Source organism: Apodemus sylvaticus, chromosome 3 (assembly GCF_947179515.1).
Source record: "Apodemus sylvaticus chromosome 3, mApoSyl1.1, whole genome shotgun sequence".
Classification (NCBI taxonomy): Eukaryota; Metazoa; Chordata; class Mammalia; order Rodentia; family Muridae; genus Apodemus; species Apodemus sylvaticus.
In genome coordinates, this window is record NC_067474.1 from 143,993,602 (window position 1) to 144,016,272 (window position 22,671).

At 47.7% G+C, this 22,671-nt stretch overlaps 1 protein-coding gene across 4 annotated transcripts in view; it reads right to left on the reverse strand.

Annotated features, from left to right (window-relative positions):
• Positions 1–103: 103 nt before the first annotated feature.
• Zcchc17 (zinc finger CCHC-type containing 17) overlaps positions 104–22,671 on the reverse strand; it is a 42,038-nt gene continuing 19,470 nt past the window's right edge. For all 4 annotated transcript variants that reach the window (XM_052177511.1, XM_052177509.1, XM_052177510.1 and 1 more), the window contains 5 exons: positions 21,423–21,523; positions 20,079–20,170; positions 12,697–12,797; positions 10,163–10,308; positions 104–804 (listed from right to left, as the gene is read on the reverse strand). In XM_052177511.1, the coding sequence (XP_052033471.1) occupies positions 643–804; positions 10,163–10,308; positions 12,697–12,797; positions 20,079–20,170; positions 21,423–21,503 (582 nt within the window). In that variant the 5' untranslated portion in view covers positions 21,504–21,523 and the 3' untranslated portion in view covers positions 104–642. The remainder of the gene's footprint in view (positions 805–10,162; positions 10,309–12,696; positions 12,798–20,078; positions 20,171–21,422; positions 21,524–22,671) is intronic.

The window sequence follows — 22,671 nt, forward strand, 5'->3', positions numbered from 1 at the left end:
CTTTCCAGGGTCTTGGATAACATATTAAGTGTTTTCTGTGAACTGATGTGTTAAGTCTGTAAGTCACCCAGGAAGGATTATAGGAATAAAGCCTTCTGGAGAGTTTAAAACCAAACACATTTCCATTTATGCCAGGAATTTAAGCAGAGGTCTGAAATGGAACCAGTCACCCACACCATGACAGACAGAAAGCAGAACAATGACCTTGGCTTTGGAGCTCTGGTTCAGCAGTCACTGGGGTACAGGCCCTGGCTGAGGGAAGGAGTCACCCGAAGCTGCCCCAGATAGCAGGCAGGTCGGGGCTGCTCTGCCACAGCCAGGCTCACCTCCACAGCAGCACCTGTGGCTGTAGCATGGACTCCTGCAGAGGAATCCAGCTCAGGCAGTGGCAGCTGGGTGGGACTAGAACTTTCTACTGAATGAAGAAATGGAGTGTGTGACTGCGATGGCTGCAGGGGTTGCTTGCAAAGGTTCAGGAGCAACAAGGGAAAACGTGTTGGGGGCCTTGTGGCACCCCAGTCTGCGTGCTGCATGAGGAAAAGCCATCTGAGACCACGGGGACAAAGTCAGTGGGGTAGGAAGGAGGCCACGCCGTCATGAGAGTCTTTGCGGGAGCCAGGGCCGCGGCGGCCTGCTCCAGCCTCATTCCTTGTGCTTCTTCTTGTGCTTCTTCTTCTTCTTCTTCTTCTTGGTAGCCTTGCTGTCTTTTGACGAATGCCTTGCCTTCTTGCCCGTGTCACTCTCAGAGTCAGAGCTGTCACAGTCAGATGACTTCCTGTCTCTATGCTTCTTTTTCTTCTTTTCCTAAGAGGGAAACGTAAAGTTTCAACATTCATGCGTCTCTAACATGAAAGCCACAGCAGGGGACCGACAGGTCAACTAGAGCTGTGTGCTGTGTGTGCTGCATGCCGGCAATCCCAGCAGTAGGGAAGTGGGGACAAGGGCAGGAGGAGCTCAAGGTCAGGCAGGACTGCAGAAGACCTTGCAAAGAAACCTGGGCAAAGCAGTGCATGCCTGCAACCCCAGTGCTACAGAGGCAGACCAGGAGGGTGCACACCGTAAGCTTCGGCCCAGCCAGACTAAAAAAGGCAGTAAAATCCCAAGCGAGAGGGAGAGCTCAGACACACAACACTCTTTTATCCTATTTGAACCATGGTGAAAGTGTGCTGATATATACAACACAGACACATCACCACGTACGTGTACACACACACACATACTCACTCACTCGTGCACAGTTAATGCCCTGAGATTCCCCTGAGGCTGGAGTTTGTTGCATGTAGTTGTGAGACACCTAGTGTGGGTTCCGGGAACTGACCTCCATGAACTTTAGCAGTCCTTCTCCAGCCCAGTGGTTTGTTGCTGTTGTTGTTTAAAAACAAGCATCTAGTCTTTGTCATTTGTCTGTCTGTTTGAGACAGGGTTTCTCTGTGTAGCCCTGGCTGTCCTAGAACCTACTCTGTAGACCATGCTGGCCTGGAATTCAGAGTTCTGCCTGCCTCTGCTGGGATTAAGAGTGTGTCACCACTGCCAGGCTTATTTTTTTAAGTACTTGCTGGGAATAGTAGATCTCAGTGAGTTCTTGGCCATCCTGGTCTACATAGAGAGTTCCAATGTTCAGAGCATCAAAAAAAAAAAATAAGTATTTCGGAGGGAAGAGTTTTTGAAGCAGGGTCTCATGTAGCCCAGTTTTATCCTTGAACTCCTAATCCTCCTGCCTCAGCCTCCGGAGTGCTGGAACTGCATGAATATACTACCATGTCAGTTATTTGCATTCTGTGGAAAAATGTATGCCAGGTTTTCTGTCTACTGTAACTGTTATATCTATAATTTATGTGTGTGTGTGTGTGTGTGTGCACACGTGTGCGCATCGTAGCCCACAAGTGGCAGTTAGAGGACAACTTTCAAGAGCTGCTTCTCTCCCACCTAGGGATCCACGTCAGGTGTCACCTTGGCAACTGCGTTCACCCACTCAGCAACATCACTGACCCCTCTGCTATCAGTTTTATAAAAACTATCTTCATAAGCAAGCTTACTCTACAGAACATGGCATGGGAGGTCCAGAATCCTGGAGGGGTGAGGCTCTGACCCAGAGGATGGGGGACAGTCCTGATCCCCTGGTGACTGCCAGAATGTAGATCCCACTGCGATTCACACTTAACCTTCAGTAACCTTCACATTTGACCTTCAGTAACCTGTCACTGATGTGCCGGCAATGGGAAAATGGCCTCCCTTCCCCCTGAAGGGGAGTAACTACCACGGGCTACATGTGGTGCAAAGGAGCTTGGGGAGGGAGCAGGGTCACCTGACTTCCCTCACATTCAAAGAAAGGGCAAGTGCTGTGAGAGAATGTGCCAGAAAGTCTGCAAAGGTAAACAAACATTCCACATCTCTTCTCCCCCCCCCCAACCTCCCCCCCCCCCCCCCCCCCCCCCGGCAAGGGGAGAGAGTTCCTAAAGTTAGACACCCCTGCCCACAACCATGTCACCAGACCTAACAGCACAAAACCAGAGTGGGTAGGTTGGTTCCCAGGCCTCTGTGGGGCTCCCTGGGTAGTTCTTCACACTGGATAAGCTGCCTCAGCAGAGTTGCTGAAAGGAAACTACAGAAGAGGAGGGAGAGCAGAGAAGGAGGCTCTTACTCCTGCAGACTTTGTAGCCAGCCTCCTGCAAGCCTGTGTGCCTGGGCGATCCAACCTGAGGTGATGGAGGGGGCAGGGGGCCACGCGCCCCGCAGAGCAGACCTCGGTCTGCGCTCTACTCCTGGTCTGCGGCCTAGGCTGGTCATCTCGCCTCACTGAGGCCTAGCGCTTCAAATGGAAAACAGACCAGAACAGCACCCACACCATATGGGTGATGATTCAATGAAGCAGTGTCCATGGCATGGAGATGTCAGAAGCACTGTCCTAGATCACAGAGGCAGAGTCAAACTCTGCATGTAGATGATGGGACGGATCTATCTCCTAAGAACACTGTAGGGAGCCTCATGGTATGGCGGTCAGAACTGCCATCTTAAGAATAAGACAGCTAAATTCCAGGGCTGCCACTTGACTCACCCTGTCTCTGGGACAGAAGACTTATTAAGCAGTGTTCACCTTGAAGGATGCTCTAAGGGTAAGCTCTGAGCCTGACACACTACAGGCACTAAGCATTGCCTAACAGCCCCTCACTCCCAGTGCTGGGGACTGAGTCCACAACTTCATGCACACCAGGCAAAATTGCATTCAGGCAAATGCTCCACCACAGACTTACTCAGTTCAGCAACTCCCAGGGTCTCCTTACAGTCTCAGCAAATAAGTAGAGCAATCCACCTTCAGGCAATCTCAGAAACAGCAAGTGTATGTACGTACTGACGACTTCCACTTTTGTCTTTTACTTTAGCTTCTCCCTGGAACCCAGCGGTGACTCAACTGCTTATCTCACGGTCTCTTAAGGGTGTGTAGCAGGCACCTCAATTCCTTACCCTTCCCTCTCACAAACAGAACCTCGTCCAGGTCTCCTTCCCATCTTCACAGACAGCAACTCAAACTAACACCTCTCCCCATCATGGGTTTCTCTGTGTAGCCCTGGCTGTCCTGGAACTCACTTTGTAGACCAGACTGGCCTCAGATTCAGAGATTCGCCTGCTTCTGCCTCTTGGGCACTAGGATCACAGGTGTGTGCCACCACCACCCTGCTCAAACTGAGATCCTGACAGCTTCTCCAGTGTCTCTCACCTCGGATCTTACAGTTACAGTCCAAGCTTGATGCCACGTTACCAGTGCCCTCCCCTGCCATTCATCCAATCTCTCAGCAGACTCTGTCAGCTGCCTTCAGATCTACTCACACATCAGTTCCTTCCTCATCCTCTCTGCCAGTCATGCCAGCGTGCTCCAGGCATCTTCACCTGGAAGTGTCTGTCACCCAGCCTGCAGATTCTGTCCTTACTTTCTGACACGCACGTTTCCACATAGCAGCCAGAACAATTATCTTAAAAGGGAAGGCAGAGGCAGATGGATCTCTGTGAGTTCGAAGCCAGACTGGTCTACAAAGCAAGTTCTGGGTCAGCCAGTGCTGTGAGCCAGTCAGATCCTATCACTGCACTGCTGAGAAGTTCTCTTGAGTAGAAAATAAAGTTCTTACGACCAGCAGCCGGGCGCTCTGGTCTCCAGGTCTCCGTCTGCCACCCCCTCTATGCTACCTACACTGCATCCGCATCCTCTGAAGTGTGCCAAGCTCATCCGCAGCACCCAGCCACTGCAAAGATGCAGACAATGTTCTTATCCAAAGAATACTCCTTCCTTCCTTTTTTCCTTCTTTTTTCCTTCCTTCCTTCCTTCCTTCCTTCCTTCCTTCCTTCCTTCCTTCCTTCCTTCCTTCCTTCCCTTCTTTGAGACAAGGTCTTGCTATACAGCCCAGATAGCTGTATTGCATTGTATTCCACTGACCTTGGAATGCGCCGCTGCCCCCCCCCCCCAGCCACTCACGATGGAATTATAGGAGCACACCATCACACGTGGCTTCAGATAATACTCTTATTCTAAGAGTAGCACCCTATCTACAATGGAAATAAGGGGCTGGGTTGTGGCTCATGGCAGAGCACTGGCCTACCACAAGCAAGGTGCTGGGTCCGGACGTCACAAAATAAACAACTCCAGAGCTCTTTCTCTGTGGCATTTGCACTACTTGGTATAGTAATGTCATGCTGTATTTGTTTACATCTCTTCCATTAGCTCACAATAACAGAGACAGGGATTTTGGCCATGTTCTTCATTGTGTACCTCTGTGACTGGAACAAAGGTACACACAACAGAAGCTCCATTAGTGTGTGAAGTTCAAGTACAGTGTGTGTGTGTGTGTAGGGAAGGGTTCGAGAGGACATCACACTGCAGAAGTGGGTGTAGCGAACCTGGGTGTGGTCTCAGCATCTGGTAGATGAAGGCAGGAAGGCCCAGCGTTTAAGGTCATCCTCCACTACACAATGAGCTGGAGGCCAGACCATGTCTCAAAAGTAGGAGTGGGTAGGGGAGGCAGGAGGATGGCAGCAGGATAAGCACTTGCTTACAAACCTTGTGACCGAATTCAATCCCTGAACCCACAGAAGACTGGAAGGAGAGAGCCGACTCTACGAAGCTGACCTCTGACCTCTAACACAGGCTGTGGCATGAGCACGCCATCACACACACCACAATACACTGAAATAATTAAATGTTTTTTAAAGAAAGCTGAAGCACCGAGGCGTCTGAGCAGATTTTGCCGGGCACCTTCTGTCCCACAGGCTTTGTATTAACTGCGTTCTTCTGCCGGAATACAGAAACCGACCTGAAAAGATGGGTAAGGTTCAACAGCTCCCTGTTTGACTTCCGGCTGCAGTCCTGAGCAGGCCTGTCTACACTTTGCTTCCTGTCCTTTGAAGGTCATGAGAGTCAGTGACCTGGGGATGTGTTTTTCTCCTTTATTACCGTGCATACCTTGGCTGATTATCTTTCTCCTTAAGCAATTAGCTGATTGACCGATGTGACCTTACTTCATGTGAGATGCCTTCCACATATGCCTACTACATACAGTCACTCGGTTCCCACTCCTGTTGACAGTGTGGATCGAATGCCCTTCAGAACAACTGTTCAGCTCTGTACGTGGCCCTAGAACTACAAGCAATGTAGTAGTATCCAAGCCTACACATGGACTCCCAAAGCCCATTTCTTATGGAAAGGAAAGCCCACCACACCTAAGGGAAGCCAAGTGGAGGGGCAGTGATCGAGGTGCTCAGGTGAGGCAGGGGGATAGTAAATTCAAGCCAGCCTTGGAGGCTTGGATACCCAGTCTCCAAGAGGAGAAAAAGGAAAAAGAGATTTAGAGAGTAAAAGAACAGACAGGAGGACTCATGCAACTTGGGAGACCCAAACCTAACTGATATGATGTACTGAAATAAATCAACATATAACCTAAAGATAAAGGATCAGTGGGTAGAGGGGCTTGCTTCCAGCCCTGATGACCTTCAAGACAGGAAGAGAGAACAGTCATCTCCAAGTTGTCCTTGGACCTCCATAAGAGCAAGGCATGATGTCATTCCTCTCCAACAAAATGAATAAATAATTCGTTTTAAATAAACTGGCCAAGACATTTCTTTAAACTCAGCACTCAGGAGGCAGAGGCAGGTAGATCTCTGTCAGGCCAACCAGTTACAGAGTGAAAACCTGTCTCAAAAAACAAAAAACAAAACACACAAACAAAAACCAGCCAGAGGTGATCTTACTGTCTTGTTATATCAAGTGTCTGACACTATCTTGGACACATGTGAGGCAAGAGCAACGTCATTTTAAAATGTTTAAAATATGCCCCTCTCCAGGCACAGCCACAAAGCAGCAGCGCTCAGGAGGCCAGCAGGAGGATCACCAACCCAAGGCCAGCCTGGGATGCAAGCAGTCACACACTGTCCCAGGAAAGAAGAAAAAGAAAAGAGAAGGAAAAAGGAGAAAGAGGAGGAGGAGAAAGAGCAGGAGGAATAGGGAAGAGGAGGAAGAGGAAGAGGAAGAGGAGGGGGAGGAGGAGGAGGAAGAAAAAGAAGAAGAACAACAACAAAACAACAACCAGAAGAGAGCCTTGGGAACTGACTGAATGTGAGACAGAGAATAAGATAAAGCCATATATATGTCTTCTCTCTTAGGGGCAGAAACAGGAAGTGTGATGTGTGTGTGTTTGGTCAGAGAGCTCATGAAAGAGATTATGTAGGGGCTGGAGAGATAGCTCACTGGTTAAGAGTATTAGCAACTCTAGTAGAGGACCTGGGTTCAATTCCCACCATCCACACAGCAGCTCAAAACTGACTTCCCCTTCTGATGTCTGCTGGCATCAGGTGGACACACAGTGCACAGAAGTACATGCAGGCAAAACACCCATAGACATGAAACAATTACAGGAAACCCCAAGAGGCTGGAGAGTATGGCAGCGTGTTTAGGAGTGTTGGAGCTGGGTGCTGTGGTGAAGAACAGCTCTAGAGGTGGAGGCAGGAGATCAGCTGAAGGTCAGCCTGAACTGCATAGGAGTTTGAGCTCAGTCCGAGCGGCATGAGACCATGTCTCCTAAAACTGAGAATCAATTAGGGACTAACTTGTCATCACTTTCTATTCTGAGAGGCAGGCATCATCTCAGAGGGAACCCTGCCAAAGATCTCAACAATCCCACTCTGCAAATCAAGAACTGCAGTTAGTTTAAACCTACACAGTCAGCCACAACTTCCCAAGGACCTCAAGCTAGGTTTGAAAGACTCAATCCAAAGTCTAAAGTACTAGGGAGAGTTTAGGTTAGGGACATTGAGAGGACATACAAGTCAGACAATCATACAAGTATGATTTTCATACTTGGCTAATTCTTCTCATGGTATAATGGACCCTTCTCCCTGAGTATGGGGACTCACCTGCAGTTCAGCGCTCAGCGCGCTGAGGCCAGAGGACCACTGACAGTTCAAAGCCAGCTGGGGCTACAGTGTGAAAATCAATCTTAAAAAAACACCAAAAAAGCTGCGTGTGCAGGTGCACACCCGTGATCCCAGAACTCAGGAGGCTGAGGTGGACCTCTGGTGAGTTTGAGGATAGCCTAGTCTACAAATAAAGAGTTCCAAGGCTAAAGCAGGACTACACAGTGAGAGGTCCTGTCCTCCCTAACCTTCAAACAGCAGTCACAACAAAACAAAATAAAACTCAAAAACCAACCACAGAAATATCCTGCAAGTTAAGGAAACAACCATTGGCTGGCTTTCCTTCTTCCCTGCACAATACATCACACATCGCAGTTTCTGTCTGCACCACGATAAAGTCTGCTTATGAATCACTGTGCTCTAAGCAGGAGAGGAGGCAACTCCAGGAGACAGAAACACCCATGCACTGATAGGAGCAGGGAAGGACGCTTTCATAACAATTGAAGACAATTTGATAAAATCTATCTAGAGTCTTAGAATTCCTTATTTAATGTATTTCTTTTATTTAGTGTGAGTTGTTTTGCCTACATGTGTTTATGTGCACCACACGTAGCCTGGTGCCCATGAAAGCTAAAGGAGGCATCAAACCCCCTGGAACTAGAGCTAAGAATGCTTGTGAAAAAGAAAAAAAGGAAAAAGAAAAAGAAGAAAAAAGGAAAAGAAAAAAGAGAAAAAAAGAAAAGAAAAAAAGGAAAAAAGAAAAAAAATAAGAAAAAAAGGAAAAAGAGAAAAGGGGAAAAAAAGAAAAAAGAAAATAAAAAGAAAACAAAAAGCTGGGCGTGGTGGTGCATGCCTGTAATCCCAGCACTTGGGAGGCAGAGGCAGGCGGATTTCTGTGTTCGAGGCCAGCCTGGTCTACAGAGTGAGTTCCAGGACAGCCAGGGATATACAGAGAAACCCTGTCTTGAAAAACCAAAAGACCAAAAAAAAAAAGAAAAGAAAAGAAAGAAAAAGAAAGAAAGAAAGAAAGAAAGAAAAGAAAAGAAAAATAAAAAGAAAACAAAAGAAGAAAAAAATTAAAAAAAAAGAATGGTTGTGCACCACCATGTGGGTGCTGGGAATCCAACCGAGGTCCTCTGCAAGAGCAACAAGTGCTCTTAACCACAGAGCCATCTCTCCAACCCCAAGAACTCTAAAGTCTTCACTATCTTTTCTATTTTTTTCTTTTGTTTCTTTCATTCTTCCTTTGAGACAGGGTCTATGTAGCCCAGGCTAGCCTCCAACTCACAGATCCACCAGGCTTTTTTCTTCTCTAAAACTGAGACCCAGTCTGCATCCCCAAAATGCCTGGAACTCACTCTGTACCCCATGCTGCCCTGAACCTGTGGGGACCCATCCTCCTCTACCTCCTGAGTGCTGACCCCACCCCCCTCTGCCTCCTGAGTGCTGACCCACCCCCCTCTGCCTCCTGAGTGCTGACCCACCCCCCTCCTCCTGAGTGCTGACCCACCCCCCTCCTCCTGAGTGCTGACCCACCCCCCTCCTCCTGAGTGCTGACCCACCCCCCTCCTCCTGAGTGCTGACCAACCCCCCTCCTCCTGAGTGCTGACCCACCCCCCTCCGCCTCCTGAGTGCTGAGCGCACAAGTGTGAGCGGTCAGCCTGGCTCCCTTGACTCAGTGATCTTTTTTAGGATTTATTCCTATTTAATTTTTTTAAATTATGTTTAATGTAAATATGCATGTCTGTGAGTGCAGGGCACAGAGGCCAGAGGTGTCTGACTTCTCTGGAGTCAAGAGTTACAGGTGACTATAGCTAACACATGACACAGGGCTGGACACTGAACTCAGTGCTCTGGACAGCACGCTTTTATCCAAGGAGTCATCTCTCCACACCTCTCCCCTCTCCAGAGAAGGTTAATTTATTTTCATTTTGCATGTATGGGTGTTTTGCTTGCACATAAGCACGTACCCCATGCATGCGGTGGTCGTGGAGGCCAGAAGAAGGCGTGAGATCTCCTGGAGCTGGAGTTACAGGGGGTTGCCAGCCACCACTGGGACCTGGCAACTGAAGCGAGGTCCTCTGCAGAAGCAGCCAGTGCTCCTGACCCCAGAGCCTCAACTCAGTACACTTAACCCAGGACCGTACACAAAGACAGGGAAGGAGGCATAGAGCCTAGAGCTGAAGTTGAAAGTTGGAAGTATAAGTATCTAATAACAATGAGATAGTGGTGGTGGTGGTGCTGGTGGTGGTGGTGGTGGTGACGGCGGCACACGCATTTAATCCCAGCACTCTGGGAGGCAGAGGCAGGTGGATTTCTAAGTTCGAGGCCAGCCTGGTCTACAGAGTGAGTTACAGGACAGCCAGGGCTACACAGAGAAACCCTGTCTCAAAAAAGCAAAAAGAAAAAAAAAAGAAAGAAATTAATGATTCTACCCACACTCAGAGGCACCCTTGGGAAGAGGATCAAGAGTGTAAGAGCATCCCTGGCTATTCTCAACTGGTCTTCCAGAAATCCTGAGTTCAATTTCTACCATGGTGGCTCACAACCATCTGCAATGAGATCTGATGCCCTCTTCTGGTGTGTCTGAAAACAGCTACAGTGTACTCATATAAATAAAAATAAATAAATCTTAAAAAAAAAACAAAACTCTCTGAAAAGATGATGAGGGCTTGCTTTTTAGATTTTTTACTGCTTCTAAATGCGTACAAAAAGCATTTGTATTTGAGACCTACACAACCATGACACACAGCAAGGCAGCTCTTACCTTCTTTCTCTTCCTGGAAGAATTCTTTGTGGGATCAGGCTTCTCAAGTCCTTCTGCCTTTGCCTCCTCTTTTTCCTCTTCCTCTTCAGGGATCAGAGAATACTTGGTTCCACCTGGCTGCATGAAACAGTCCTTTGCAAAGTGGCCTGTGGAAAAGAGCAGAGGGAGAGAGGGAAGAGCCTCTCCTCGGCAGGCGGATGCTTCCTGGAGGCTCCTGACAGGGCCCTCCAAGTCAGAGCACTGCTGAGTTCATCTGGGGCAGTGTTTCTGCCCCCTCAAGGTGGCAATGCTCACTAACCGCAGCCAGGCGAGCTGCTGGCGTAAGAGCCATGAGAGTCGTTGGTGCGGCTCTGGAAATGGCAGGAGGTAGGAGCACGCCGGCGTGCCGCCCTCCCTTAGCAATGGGCCTTATTAATTTTTAAAGATCTATTTGGAACTCGTTCCTGACGATGAAAGGCTGCTCCAGAGAGCAGAATGCTTAACAGAGGGAACTGAACATCAGGCTAGGGCCTAAAGGCAGGGAGCTGGCAATCTGTGGGCACGGACATCCAAGCCAACACACAGAGGCAGGCACAGACACCCAAGGTGCCTGAGAAGTCACAGTTGTCAGGTCTGGCAAGGACCACAGGGTTCATGAAAGCCAACACCCTGCCCCTGTATCTCAGGTACTGAGACCTGGAGTCAAGTAGCTCAGGCTCACACAGCAGTAAAGCCAACACTTAGCTCGGGTCGGCTGTCTCCCTGCTTTGTGCTACTTTTGATGCACCAAAGCCAACCAACCACCTTCAACTTGACCTCTGCTGACTGTGTCAAAGTCTACTTGTTGTTATTCTTGCTGCTCTACCCCGAGCCTGTATTACTGAGGCTCCCCTCTGTTTTTGAGGATGAGTTGTATATGTATGCACAACTGTGTGGGGTGTGTGTGCATGAGTGAAGGTGCCCAAGGAGACCAGAAGAGGGCGTCCAATCCCCTGGAGCTGAAGAAGTTCTAGACAGCTCATTTCAAGAGTAAGAAAAAAGTGCTACAGAGCAAAATGTAACGTGTTTGTATACTGAGCCCAGAAGTTAGATGAGGTCTGGAAAGGGGACACAGCACAGTTTTCCAAATATCAGGGATGCGGCCACAACCCCTCTGGGGACAGCTTCCCGCACTGCTACATTCTCCTTCTTTCTCTTCATTAATAAAAGTAGGGGCTATAAGACCCCACAAAGTCAGGGCTGGAGAGATGGCTCAGCAGTTAAGAGCACTGGCTGCTCTTCCTAAGGGCCCAGATTCTATTCCCAGCACCAACATGGCGGCAGCTCACAACTGTCTGTAACTCCAGTTCCAGGGGACTGACATCCTCACACAAACATGCAGGCAGGTGGAACAGCAATAAAACTCACAAATTCAAGCAGGACACAGATCTGCTACCATCACTGCAGAAAATGAACAAAGCGGCTGACCTCTTCCCTCGATGACCCCTCCTCCCCTCTCCCCTCCCTGCCCCCACATGTTCCTGGCCCGGCCCTTCTTTTATTCTCTCTCTTCCCCTCTCTCTCCCCTCTGTCTCTGCCTCTACTCCCTTCTCTACTTCCCTTCCCATGCCCCCAAATAAACTCTATTCTATAAAAATAAATAAATAAATAAATAAATAAATAAATAAATAAGGGCTGGAGAGATGGCTCATGGTTAAGAGTGCTCTTCCAGAGGTCCCGAGTTCAATTCCCAGCAACCACATGGTGGCTCACAACTACCATGCCCTCTTCTGGTGTGTCTGAAGATAGCTACAGTCTATTCATATAAATAAATAAATAAAAATGAACAAAGCATGATGTAAACTTGGGACAGGAGGTGACAAACTGAAGTCAGTCTGGAAACGAGAAGATGGCAATCTCTCTCTCTCCTCTCTCTCTCTCTCTCTCTCTCTCTCTCTCTCTCTCTCTCTCTCTCTCTTTCTGGAGACAGGATTTCTCTGTGTAGCCCTAGCTGTCCTGGTGCAGTCTCTCTCATTATAGCTCCAATAAGGGAAGTCAGGCTAAAAAGCTTTTAATATTTGAGTAAGACTACAAGAAACCTAAGGAAATAGAGCCAAAAGTGGCAGTCCTCTGTCTCTAGTATGAAAAGGGCATGCTGTTAAGAATTTGGAACATAGCCAGGCAGTGGTGGCGCACGCCTGTAATCCCAGCACTTGGGAGGTAGAGGCAGGCAGATTTCTGAGTTCGAGGCCAGCCTGGTCTACAGAGTGAGTTCCAGAACAGCCAGGGCTATACAGAGAAATCCTGTCTCGAAAAAACAAACAAAAATTCAGAACTTAATTCTGAGCTAAAAATGAGGAAGAAAGGGTCTAATTTGGACCCGTAAGGAACATATCTCCAAGACACTTCATTTGTGCAGAACAGTAATCATGCTAGGAGGTAAGTGTGGCAGAGCCCGTGTGAGTGAGTGCAGGCAGCAGCTGACTGAAAAACACATGGAGCTAAACAAACCCGGTGGTCTCCCTCAGTCGGCAGAGCGTCCTCAAGGAGAGAAGACAGGAATGGTAGCTCCCTACCTTTGCAGCCACACTTCTTGCAGGTCGTGTTCAGGACAGCCTCAAGGGTGATCTTCTGCCCAGTGTAATCCTGGAAGGACCGCCTGCGTCTCTCTTCTTGCCTGTAATGAAAGACATCCTGACCACTGGTGCTTTGCAAAGAAGGGGCCAGATATATTACAGTGCACTGCTGCCTGTTGGTTTGGTTTGGTTTTTGAAAGGAAAAGGGAAAGAAAGGAGAAATGTTGGACAGAACGAGACAATGAAACAGCTCCCTTTTTTCTTATTTAGAATGAGGCTTTGAATTAACAATTATGAATGAGACTAGGTTTCCTTTCCATAATATACAGGAAAGATATTTGAAAGTATAATTGCCAGGCAGTGATGGCACACGCCTTTAATCCCAGCACTCAGGAGGGGGAGAAGCAGGTGGATCTCTGAGTTCAAGGCCAGCCTGGTCTACAGAGTGAGTTCTAGGACAGTCAGGGCTACACAGAGAAACCCTGGAGAGAGAGAGAGAGAGAGAGAGAGAGAGAGAGAGAGAGAGAGAGAGAGAGAGAGAGAGAGAGAGAGAGAAGGGAGGGAGAAGAAGAGGGAGGGGGAGAGGGAGAGGGAGAGGGAAGGGGGAGGGGAGAGAGAATAATTACTCACTGTGTGTGGGGGGAACACCCCCCGCTCTTATAAGATCATTCATGGATTTAAAAGGGCTTTACAGGCTTTCTACACACCATGGCCAAGGTCCTCAGGAGACCTTGGTCTTAGGGCTTTCAGTTACTTTCTCAACTCCTTTTCCAGCCCCCTCTTTATTTTCCTTAGGCCCTGGCCAAGAGCTAATTCTACTTTTCATAGGTGTGAGTGCCTCTCCTTAGGCAGATCCGCTCTGCACTGCCCTGCCTCCCTCCCTCCCTCCACAAAGCAAAGAGCTAAAAGTTCCAAGGCTCCCTCTCCCAAGGCTTCTTCCCAGGGCCCCTGGGCCACAGATGACTTTTGTTTATATTCCTATCACACTTGAATGAGCTCCTAGAGACACACACACACACACACACACACACACACACACAGTTACAGTTCCAACATCGGAACTGAGCTGGACTGAGCCCAGCAGAAATCCCATGTTTGTTCTAGTCAGGCCTATTCCCAGAGTGTTGCCTAGCTTCTGAAAGCACAAATTCACGACTTTTTACAGTATCTGGCAGCGCACCAGCTAGTTATACGGTACACCCCTAGGATCCCAGACTCAGGAGGTTAAGGAGGAGTTTCAAAGGGTCAAGAGCAGCCTAAGCAATTTGTCTTAAAGTAAACATACTAAAGTACCTGGGATATTACATTAACTTGGTGTTAAGAATATATGTCTAGCATACAAAGATCCCTGATTTCAACTTTTAGTACCAAAAGGTATATCTACACACAGACACACACACACACACACACACACACACACACACACACACAGAGGATACTTCCTGTATAATTCTGTTGTTTGTGAAACTCATCCGAATCATTGTCTATAGTTGTGAGTCATGTATTCTCATTGGTATATAGTATTTTACTGTTGACCTCACAGAGATCCATCTGCCTCTGGGGAAACTGAAGGCATATGTCACAATGTCAGAGAAAAATATGGTTTCCTAAACATTTTTAAATGTAGCTAGTGTGACTACAGAATTATCGTGCTACCCCATCTACCCCATTGATGAACTGCTGGAGTACATGAAGAGCCCGGTCCTACAGAGCCAAAACCACAGGATCCCCATGACCCAGGGCAACAGCAGGACATCTGAGAGGCGTGCCAGTGAGGACCCAGGACTGATAGTGCGGCAGAAGTCAGAGGCCTCCTATCAGACCAAAGAATCCTTGCATTGAACATTTGCAAGCAAAGAAGTGTGGACAAAAGGTAGACTGTGGGACACACTGTGACACACCACAGCTTCCAGAACAAGGGTTTGGGGTTTTTTTTGTTTTTTTTGGGGGGGGGGGAGGGATTTTTGGTTTTTTTCGAGACAGGGTTTCTCTGTATAGCCCTGGCTGTCCCGGAACTCACTTTGTAGACCAGGCTGGCCTCGAACTCAGAAATCTACCTGCCTCTGCCTCCCAGAGTGCTGGGATTACAGGCATGTGCCACCACCGCCCGGCTGGGTTTGTTTTTTTCCCCCTTTCTGTTGACAGGGAGGTTGCAAGAGTTGGGGTGGATACAAGGGGCAGAGAGTGACTAGTGGAATTGGGGTGCGTGATGTGAAACTCACAAAGAACCAATAAAAAGTAAAAAAAAAAAAATTAAAAAAACCTAAATTTCGTGGGGCTAAGGAGATGGCTCAGAAGATAAGAGCATTTGCTGTTCTTCCAAAGGACTGAGGTTCAATTCCCAACACCCAAATACCTTTCAGCCATCAATAACTTTAATTCCAAGGGATCAGACACCCTCTACTGGACTCCACACAAGTGGTGCACAGACACACATGCAGACAAAACACCTATAGAGATTTAAAAAAAAAAGAAGAAAAGAAAGCCAAAAAGGTCTTGATCTCACTTCTGAGGCACGGGGGCTTGGGCTGAGACCTCCTCCGTGCGGGGTGGGGTAGCGCAGCACTGAGCTGCACCCAGGCTCCCCTTTACTTTTTATTCTGAGACAAGACGCTCACTGATCTGCCTGGGCAGTAAGTAGCTAGGGCTGCAGGGCTGCAGCATCAAACCTAGCTCTGAAATTTTACTTAATTTTCAATAATTTACATTTAATTAGCCCCCCCTCCCCTGTGTCATTCGTAGTTACCCGAGTGGACACTGCAGGCAAGCATATAATTTAAGTTCTGAAAATGTCTGCACAAATGTCTGGTCTTTGTCCTAGAAGAATCTAAGTGCACAAAGAGTCAATTTTCTGGTATGAATTATAGAAATGGACTCTTTCAAAACATAGTGCAGTCTGAATCACAAAACCCACGGCAGGCATGTGAGAACACAGGTCTTCGGGCGTCCTCATGTGTCCTTGTTTGAAGAGCAGAGTTTTAAGTGGGGGGCCTGAGCTACAGCTTAAGCACACCCTTCCTCTAGTCAACGCCCAGTCCTCTGGATCCTAACACAGTACACATCCAATCAGACCTCCCATGTCACAGGTGTCACGAGGCCGGCTCACTTTCCATTCCCTGCCACTGTGCCAGGGAATCATAGCTCACCCGAGTAACGGCTCCCCCAGGGGTTGCCATGTCTGTTTCATTCAATCCACCCAGCACACAGATCAATCAACTAGTACGTGGTGAGCACCAGCGTGAGCACTACTGGGAGAGATCGAACAAGAGTATGTATGCCTGGGATGCACAAGGCCTGAGGTTCAGTCCCCAGCACCACACTAAAACAAAGGATTGTGTTGCCCCCTCCTCTCCGCACCATTTCTTTTTGTTTTTTGGTTTTTGTTTTGTTTTTTCGAGACAGGGTTTCTCTGTGTAGCCCTGGCTGTCCTGGAACTCACTCTGTAGACCAGGCTGGCCTCGAACTCAGAAATCCGCCTGCCTCTGCCTCCCCAGTGCTGGGATTACAGGCGTGCGCCACCACTGCCCGGCTGAGCCATTTTTTACTCGAGCCTTATAACCAAGCAGAGGGAGACACCCAAGGCATGTTAAGTGGCTTCACGGTGAGTCCTAAGAGCTGTGAGTTATGCCTGTCTGGAAATCACCTTTAACCCTTTCCACAGAGAGAGACACCTTATTAGATTGGATGATGCTGGGAGGTAAGAGCAGGACAGCATTAGGGAGGCAGGGCAGGCACCTCTCTGGGAGTCCCAGGCCAGCCTGGGGTACATAGTGAGTCTGAGACCAGCCAGGCTGCACAGAGAGAACCTGCCTCAAGAAACAAACAAACAACAAACAAAAAGGAAAAGAGAAAGGGAGGTGAGACAGGTAGACCTTGACAGAGGCTAGCCAACTGGTAGCAGCTGGAAAGCAGGCTGCTGAACATAAGCAAAGAGATCGAGGCCAAGAGAAACAGCTTTGACTGGTCACGTCTCCCCCAAAGGACTTGGATTGCTATTGCTTTCTATCTACGCCTTTCCTAAAGTCATCACTGTCATAACACCGTCCCTTCTGCTTTCTGAAAATACCACATCCATTCATCGGGACCTAGCTCAATGTCACCTTCTCTCTGAGCATGGGAACCTGAAATGAACTCCTCTTCAGGCTACACCGTCCCTCTGCCTTGTCTCGTTGGATAGAAGGACAAGAATGAATGCTGTGCTGAAGGAAGATGACGGTCAGGTGCTGCAGGAGAGGAGCAGGGTAGGACAGGCACCCACCGTGCTCACGGCCACACAATCTGCAGGCTCAGGACCGGGAAGAGCAAAAAGGCACTCAGGTTGATAACCACAAACAGTTACACTGTTCACGGCAGTCAAGCCATTAAGATGACTACCCACTGATAAGGTGTTTCTTAAACTACTCTGCCACTTTTTATTTTATTACATTTATCATATGTGCGCACATACACTTGTTCCATGATATATGTGTAGAGGTTAGAGGGCAGTTTGTAGTGTAATCAGTTTTTCCTTCTACTAGGTGGGTCTCAGTAGGCCTTTACTACTGAGCCATTCCTGGGCCCTTATTCATATCTGAGATATGCAGAATTACTTCTGTTTTACAGGTGGGAAAAGCTGAGGTTCACCAAGATTAAGAATCTGCTCAAAGCAGGCCCTGCACCTTGCCTGGGCAGCAGGGTAAAGATAGCCCTGGTGGCTGGGTTTTGGGTGAGCCAGCCCTGAGAGCAGGCAAGCAGGACACCTGAAGGGCTGACCACCTCAGAGACCTCTCGGACCCAGATCCAGGGCTTTGAACTGGCCCATTCCAACACTGATCCCATCGATGAATTGGAGTATATAAAGGACCCAATTTATAGATTCAAAATACAGGATCTCCATGGCCCAGGGCAGAAACAGGATGTCCAGGAGTCTCAGTAAGGATTCAGTATTGACAGGAGCAGAAGCCAGAGGCCTTACACCAGACCAATGAGTTGTTGCGATGAACATTTGCAAGCAAAGAAGTGTGGACAAAAGGGTTAACTGTGGGACACACTGACACACTACAGCTCCCATGAGACATTTTTTTTTCTTCTGTTGTTGGTGGTGTAAATCTTTAATCCAGGACTTGGCAGGCAGAGGCAGGGGGAATTTCTCAGTTCAAAGCCAGCCTGCTCTACAAAGCAAGTTTCAGGACAGCCAGGGCTACACAGAGACACACTATCTCAAAATACCAAAACAAAACAAAACAAAAAAACAAAAAAAAACCAAAGCCCTGCTCAAGATCAGCCCCTTGGCTTGTACTAGAGATAGTCTCTACACAGAGACACCGGCTGTAAACAGGAAGCCTTTCCTTCTCATCCTTTCTTCTTTTTATAAAACTTGTTTTATAGTTTTCCTATAGTTTTATAGGGTTAGCTTTGAGAAATCCACAATGTTTTAGTATGTCTGCAGAGCATGAGATTCTCTGGAGAAAAGGTAATTTTACTACAATGTAATCAATAAATGCCAGGCCTTAGAGTTTCTGAGTTGAGTTATAAAAGATTACCACTACAACTGAAGTGCTCTACAAATACACAGATTTAGCAACTAAACACAAAACTATGAAAGGCTAAGTCAAGCGCAGTGGCTAGCAGGACATGCGCTTTTACTCCTGTCCTACCAAAGTATCTGACCCATATAATTTGCTACACAATCACAGGTTACGTATCTCCAGCTACAAACTAGAAATGTGAAGTGAAACAGAAGGCCATACTCACCTTACAGGTTACTGTGAGCATCACAGGCGCGAGGTCCACCTGCCTATGTCTGGTACATATCTTCTCAGTAAGCACCACCTCCCTACTTTTCAGATAAAATTCCTTCATAGCTGAAGCAATTTTTCTCAGACTGACAAATATGAGGGCTTCATTTTTTTTTTACTGCTATAAAGATCTCATTCAAATTATATTCATTATTCTTTGTGGTTGTGTTCCTGAGCCAGTATCTCACTATGTAGCTCAGGCTAGCCTTTAACTACATATTCTCTTGCCTTAGTCTATCAAATACTGGGATTATATGAATGTGCTGCCACATCTAGTTTATTTATTAATCAATAATGTTACTGTCAGAGAGGAAGAACATGATGTTTACTATTAAATCAACAAATAATATGGTTGATTTAAAGATAAATGTGTGATTTAGCTGACTTGCTGGAAACACTACGAACAGTTAAGGAGCCCCTCAAGGATCATGAGTAGTGTACAGCTTTACGGAGCTGGGCCTCTCCTTCCACCTGTGCATGGGTTTCAGGGACTGAACTCAGACCGGCAGGTTCCACAGCAAAGGCCTTTCCCAGTAAGCCTCCCCTAGCAAGGGCCCTCAAAGACTAGGCAAATTCTGGCTAGAAAATCAGTAAGGAGCCAGACACACACTGGCATAGCTTTTGATCTCAGCACTTGGGAGGCAGAGGCAGGTGGATCTCTATGAGTTAAAGTCCGTCCTGGTCTACATAGGAAGTTTCACAACAGCCAATGCTTATGTTGAGAGACCTTGTCTTAATAATAACAACAACAACACAACAATAACAACAACAACAACAATAATAGCAACAACAACAATAACAAATCAATAAAGGGAATATGGTAATAGCAGTTCTCCTGGAATTGACACATTTCTTTCTGGAGTACATAGAGAGAGAGACACCTTCAAAAAACACACATCTTTCCCCCTGAAACAAAGCAAAACCATTTGTCATACAAGTCTGAGGAGCTGAGGTCTATCCCTGAAACCTGAATGGTGGCAGGAACAGAACTGTTCCCACAAGTTGTGCCCACATATGTACCCCCCTAAAAAAAAATAAAAAAAAAAAAAAGAGTATCTTTTAATTTTTTTTTAAATGACATTCAATACAGGATCTGAGTCAGATAGCAAGCTTCCTGAATCTCCAGACGCCACGCTTAGATCAAGAGAAACCTATTCTGAAGTGGAAGGTGCTGTGTTCAAAGATCTGGGAACCCTTCCCTCAGAGTCAATGCAGAAAGAAGCCTTGGAGAGGCCGTGGCAGCACCTCATGAGCTGCTGACAGACAGGGTGGAGACAGGGAGAGAGGAGAAAGGAAACACAACTGCTGAGAAGGTTCCCGTGTGGTCCTTCATCTTCCGCTCCACACAGCAGGCCTCGAGGGGTGTGCACCCCTGAACCCTGCACGCGGGAGCCTAAGGTAAGAGCTCTGAGACTTGAGGCCACACAAGCTACACAGCGAGGCCCTGCCTCAGAACACTCAAGCATGGTTCCACCTAAAAAAATCAAAGGTCACCTACGCTGGGACACGCAGCCACACCACCGCCTGCAGCAGCAGCGGCCCCACCTGCTCTAGTTCACTGCCGTCTGGACTTGGGGGATTCAGCTCTGCAAACCCTTTACCTACTCAATGATAACGTTGTTGGGATCGAGGTCTTTCCCAGTTCCTTGGTTGACAACTTTCATGGAGAGGGACACTTTTATTCTATCATTTTTCATCTGAAAAAGACAAAAAAAGAGTCACCAAAACCCCTGTGTGTGTGTGTGTATGTGTGTGTTTATGTATGTATGTGTGTGTGTGTAGGGGAGTCATGTCAGTGCATGTATGTTCAGAAGCCAAAGGTCAACCTGAGTCATCCCTCTGGAACCCCCCCATTCAGTCAGGGACCAGTAAGTCCCTGGAGTCCTCTGTCTGGACCTCCTCAGCACTGGGCTTACAGGAGCACATCACCTTAGGTGCTAGTGTAACTGAACTCAGTCAGGCAAGCATATACCAGGCAAGCTGTGTTCTCAAGCCTCCAAATCCCTTGAATACCTGACCACTGATCTGTAACACCTCAGAGTCCAAATATTAGAGCAAAAACTAACCTCCAACTGACTACGTACTAAGCTAAGATCACAGGGGCCGGGGGGGGGGGGGGGGAGAACAAGAAGTAAAAAGGGCAAACACAACGGCTGAAGAGATACAGGAACAGATCTTCTTTCATTCCTATCTTGGAGGTAAATCAGAGGCCAGGGGCCGGGGAGATGGCTCAGTGGTGAAGGTGCCTGCGGTCAAGCCTAGTCGCATGGTGCAGGGACAGCAGAGACTCCAGCAAGCTGTCCTCTGAGCTCCACACACACTGTGGCCTGCATGTGGGAACAGGCAGACAGACAGCAGACATACACACACTCTCCTGCCTCAGCTTCCTGGATACTAGAATAACAGGAGTATGACACCATACTCAGCTCTGGCTCCGCCATCAGCTACAGAACCTAACATGTCGAAGCATTCAACACTTCCAGCTTCCTGGTAGTGTCCCTGGCTTCCTGCCTGCCATTCCCTCGTAGACCGCGGAGGGCGAGCATTCCCATGCCCGAGCTGCCAGTTCACTGCGTAGTACCAAACTCTAGGAGAAATGGCTGCCAGCTGTGTGTTCTCTTCCTTCCGGCCCAAGATGAGGTAGACACGACAAGTGCTCTCTGAAGCTCTGCTAAAAAGTAAACCTCCTTCTTTGGTTCTCCTCTATCTGAGTCTCAGGAGGAACGTTCCATGAACACACTCCCCCTACACACCTACACTTTCTGTTATTTCTCCCAAGCCCACAGGACAGACAACCAGAAGATTTGAATTCAAGACAGATGACTGGGACAAGATTTAAAAATAAGGACGTCAGCCACCACAAACATTTTACACACCATCATGGAATTCCAATGAAACCTCAGCTTTTTATAAATTTTCTGAACCACATGAAGGTGCAAGAAACTTTACCTCTCGGCCAATAAGCTTCACCCACACTTTGTCTCCAACATCTACTATCTCAGAAGGCTTATCCACTCGGCAAGACGACATGTGAGTTCGATGGACCAGACCTGAGGCGAGGAAGAAAAACAAGCATTTATGCTCTGGATGCACAGGTAGGAAGGCAGGGATTGTTTTAAATTTCTGATGAACATTTTATATAGATTAAAACTACAAACTAAAACAGTTTAGGATCACCTTTTAACCTAGTCAACAACCAACACTGTCTAAGTTTTACTTTATATGGATAGGTGTTTTGCCTGCGTACACATCTGTACTTGTGTGTAGCTAGAGAGGCCAGAGTTACAGACAGCCACAAGCTACCATGGGTTGCTGGCATCAAATTTTGGTCCTCTGAAAGCATAGTGAGTGTTCTAAACCACTGAGCGGCTCTCCAGCCCCAATGAACGCTGGTTCAGTAACTGCTTGGATAGAGAGGAGCTCATCAGTAGACTGTGCTCAGTATGCACTAGGCTGGGTATTCAATTCCTAGCACCAAAAGACAAGAAAAACTACAAATATGTAATAAAATGGCAGCAACCAGAGAAATATTGAGCTGAGTTTTGTTTTCTGTGGTGCCAGGGCTTGAACTGAGCCCTGACATGCTAGGGGGCATCCTACCACGGAGCTTACCCCACCCCCTCAAAGGATTTATGTTTAACTATGTGTGTATGTGCCTATACGCTGGGAGTGTCTGTATGTGTGTCTGTATGCAGGTGCCTGCAGAGGCCAGACGGGGACATCAGAGCCCCAGGAGCTGGGGTTACAGGCATTGGTGAGCAGCTAACATGGGTACTGGGAAACAAACCCTGGTCCTCTGCAAGAGCAGCAATTGCGCTTAACTGCTGAGCCACCTTTCCAGCCTCACTCAGACAGGGTACACAGAAATACAAGTTGGTAAAATCCTTAGAAGCAAAGGCTTCCTTCTGTGGTGTTGATCCTTTGTCCTTCTAGGACCTTGCACACGCCAGTCAAATGCTACTGACCAAGGTATTCATACCTTTGCTAGAAGAATATCTGGAATTGCTCCCAAAGAAAAAACATCAATAGAAGCAAAACAGCTATGGGCAAAAATATTGGCGGTATTATTATCTATGAATGTTAAAAATGTAAGAACCGTAGCCCGCTGCTGCTGGTAATGGTGGTGGTGATAGCGGCAGTGGCAGCCTATTCCTAGAACCTAGGAGGCAGAGGAAAGGGGATTCCCTGAGTTCCAGGC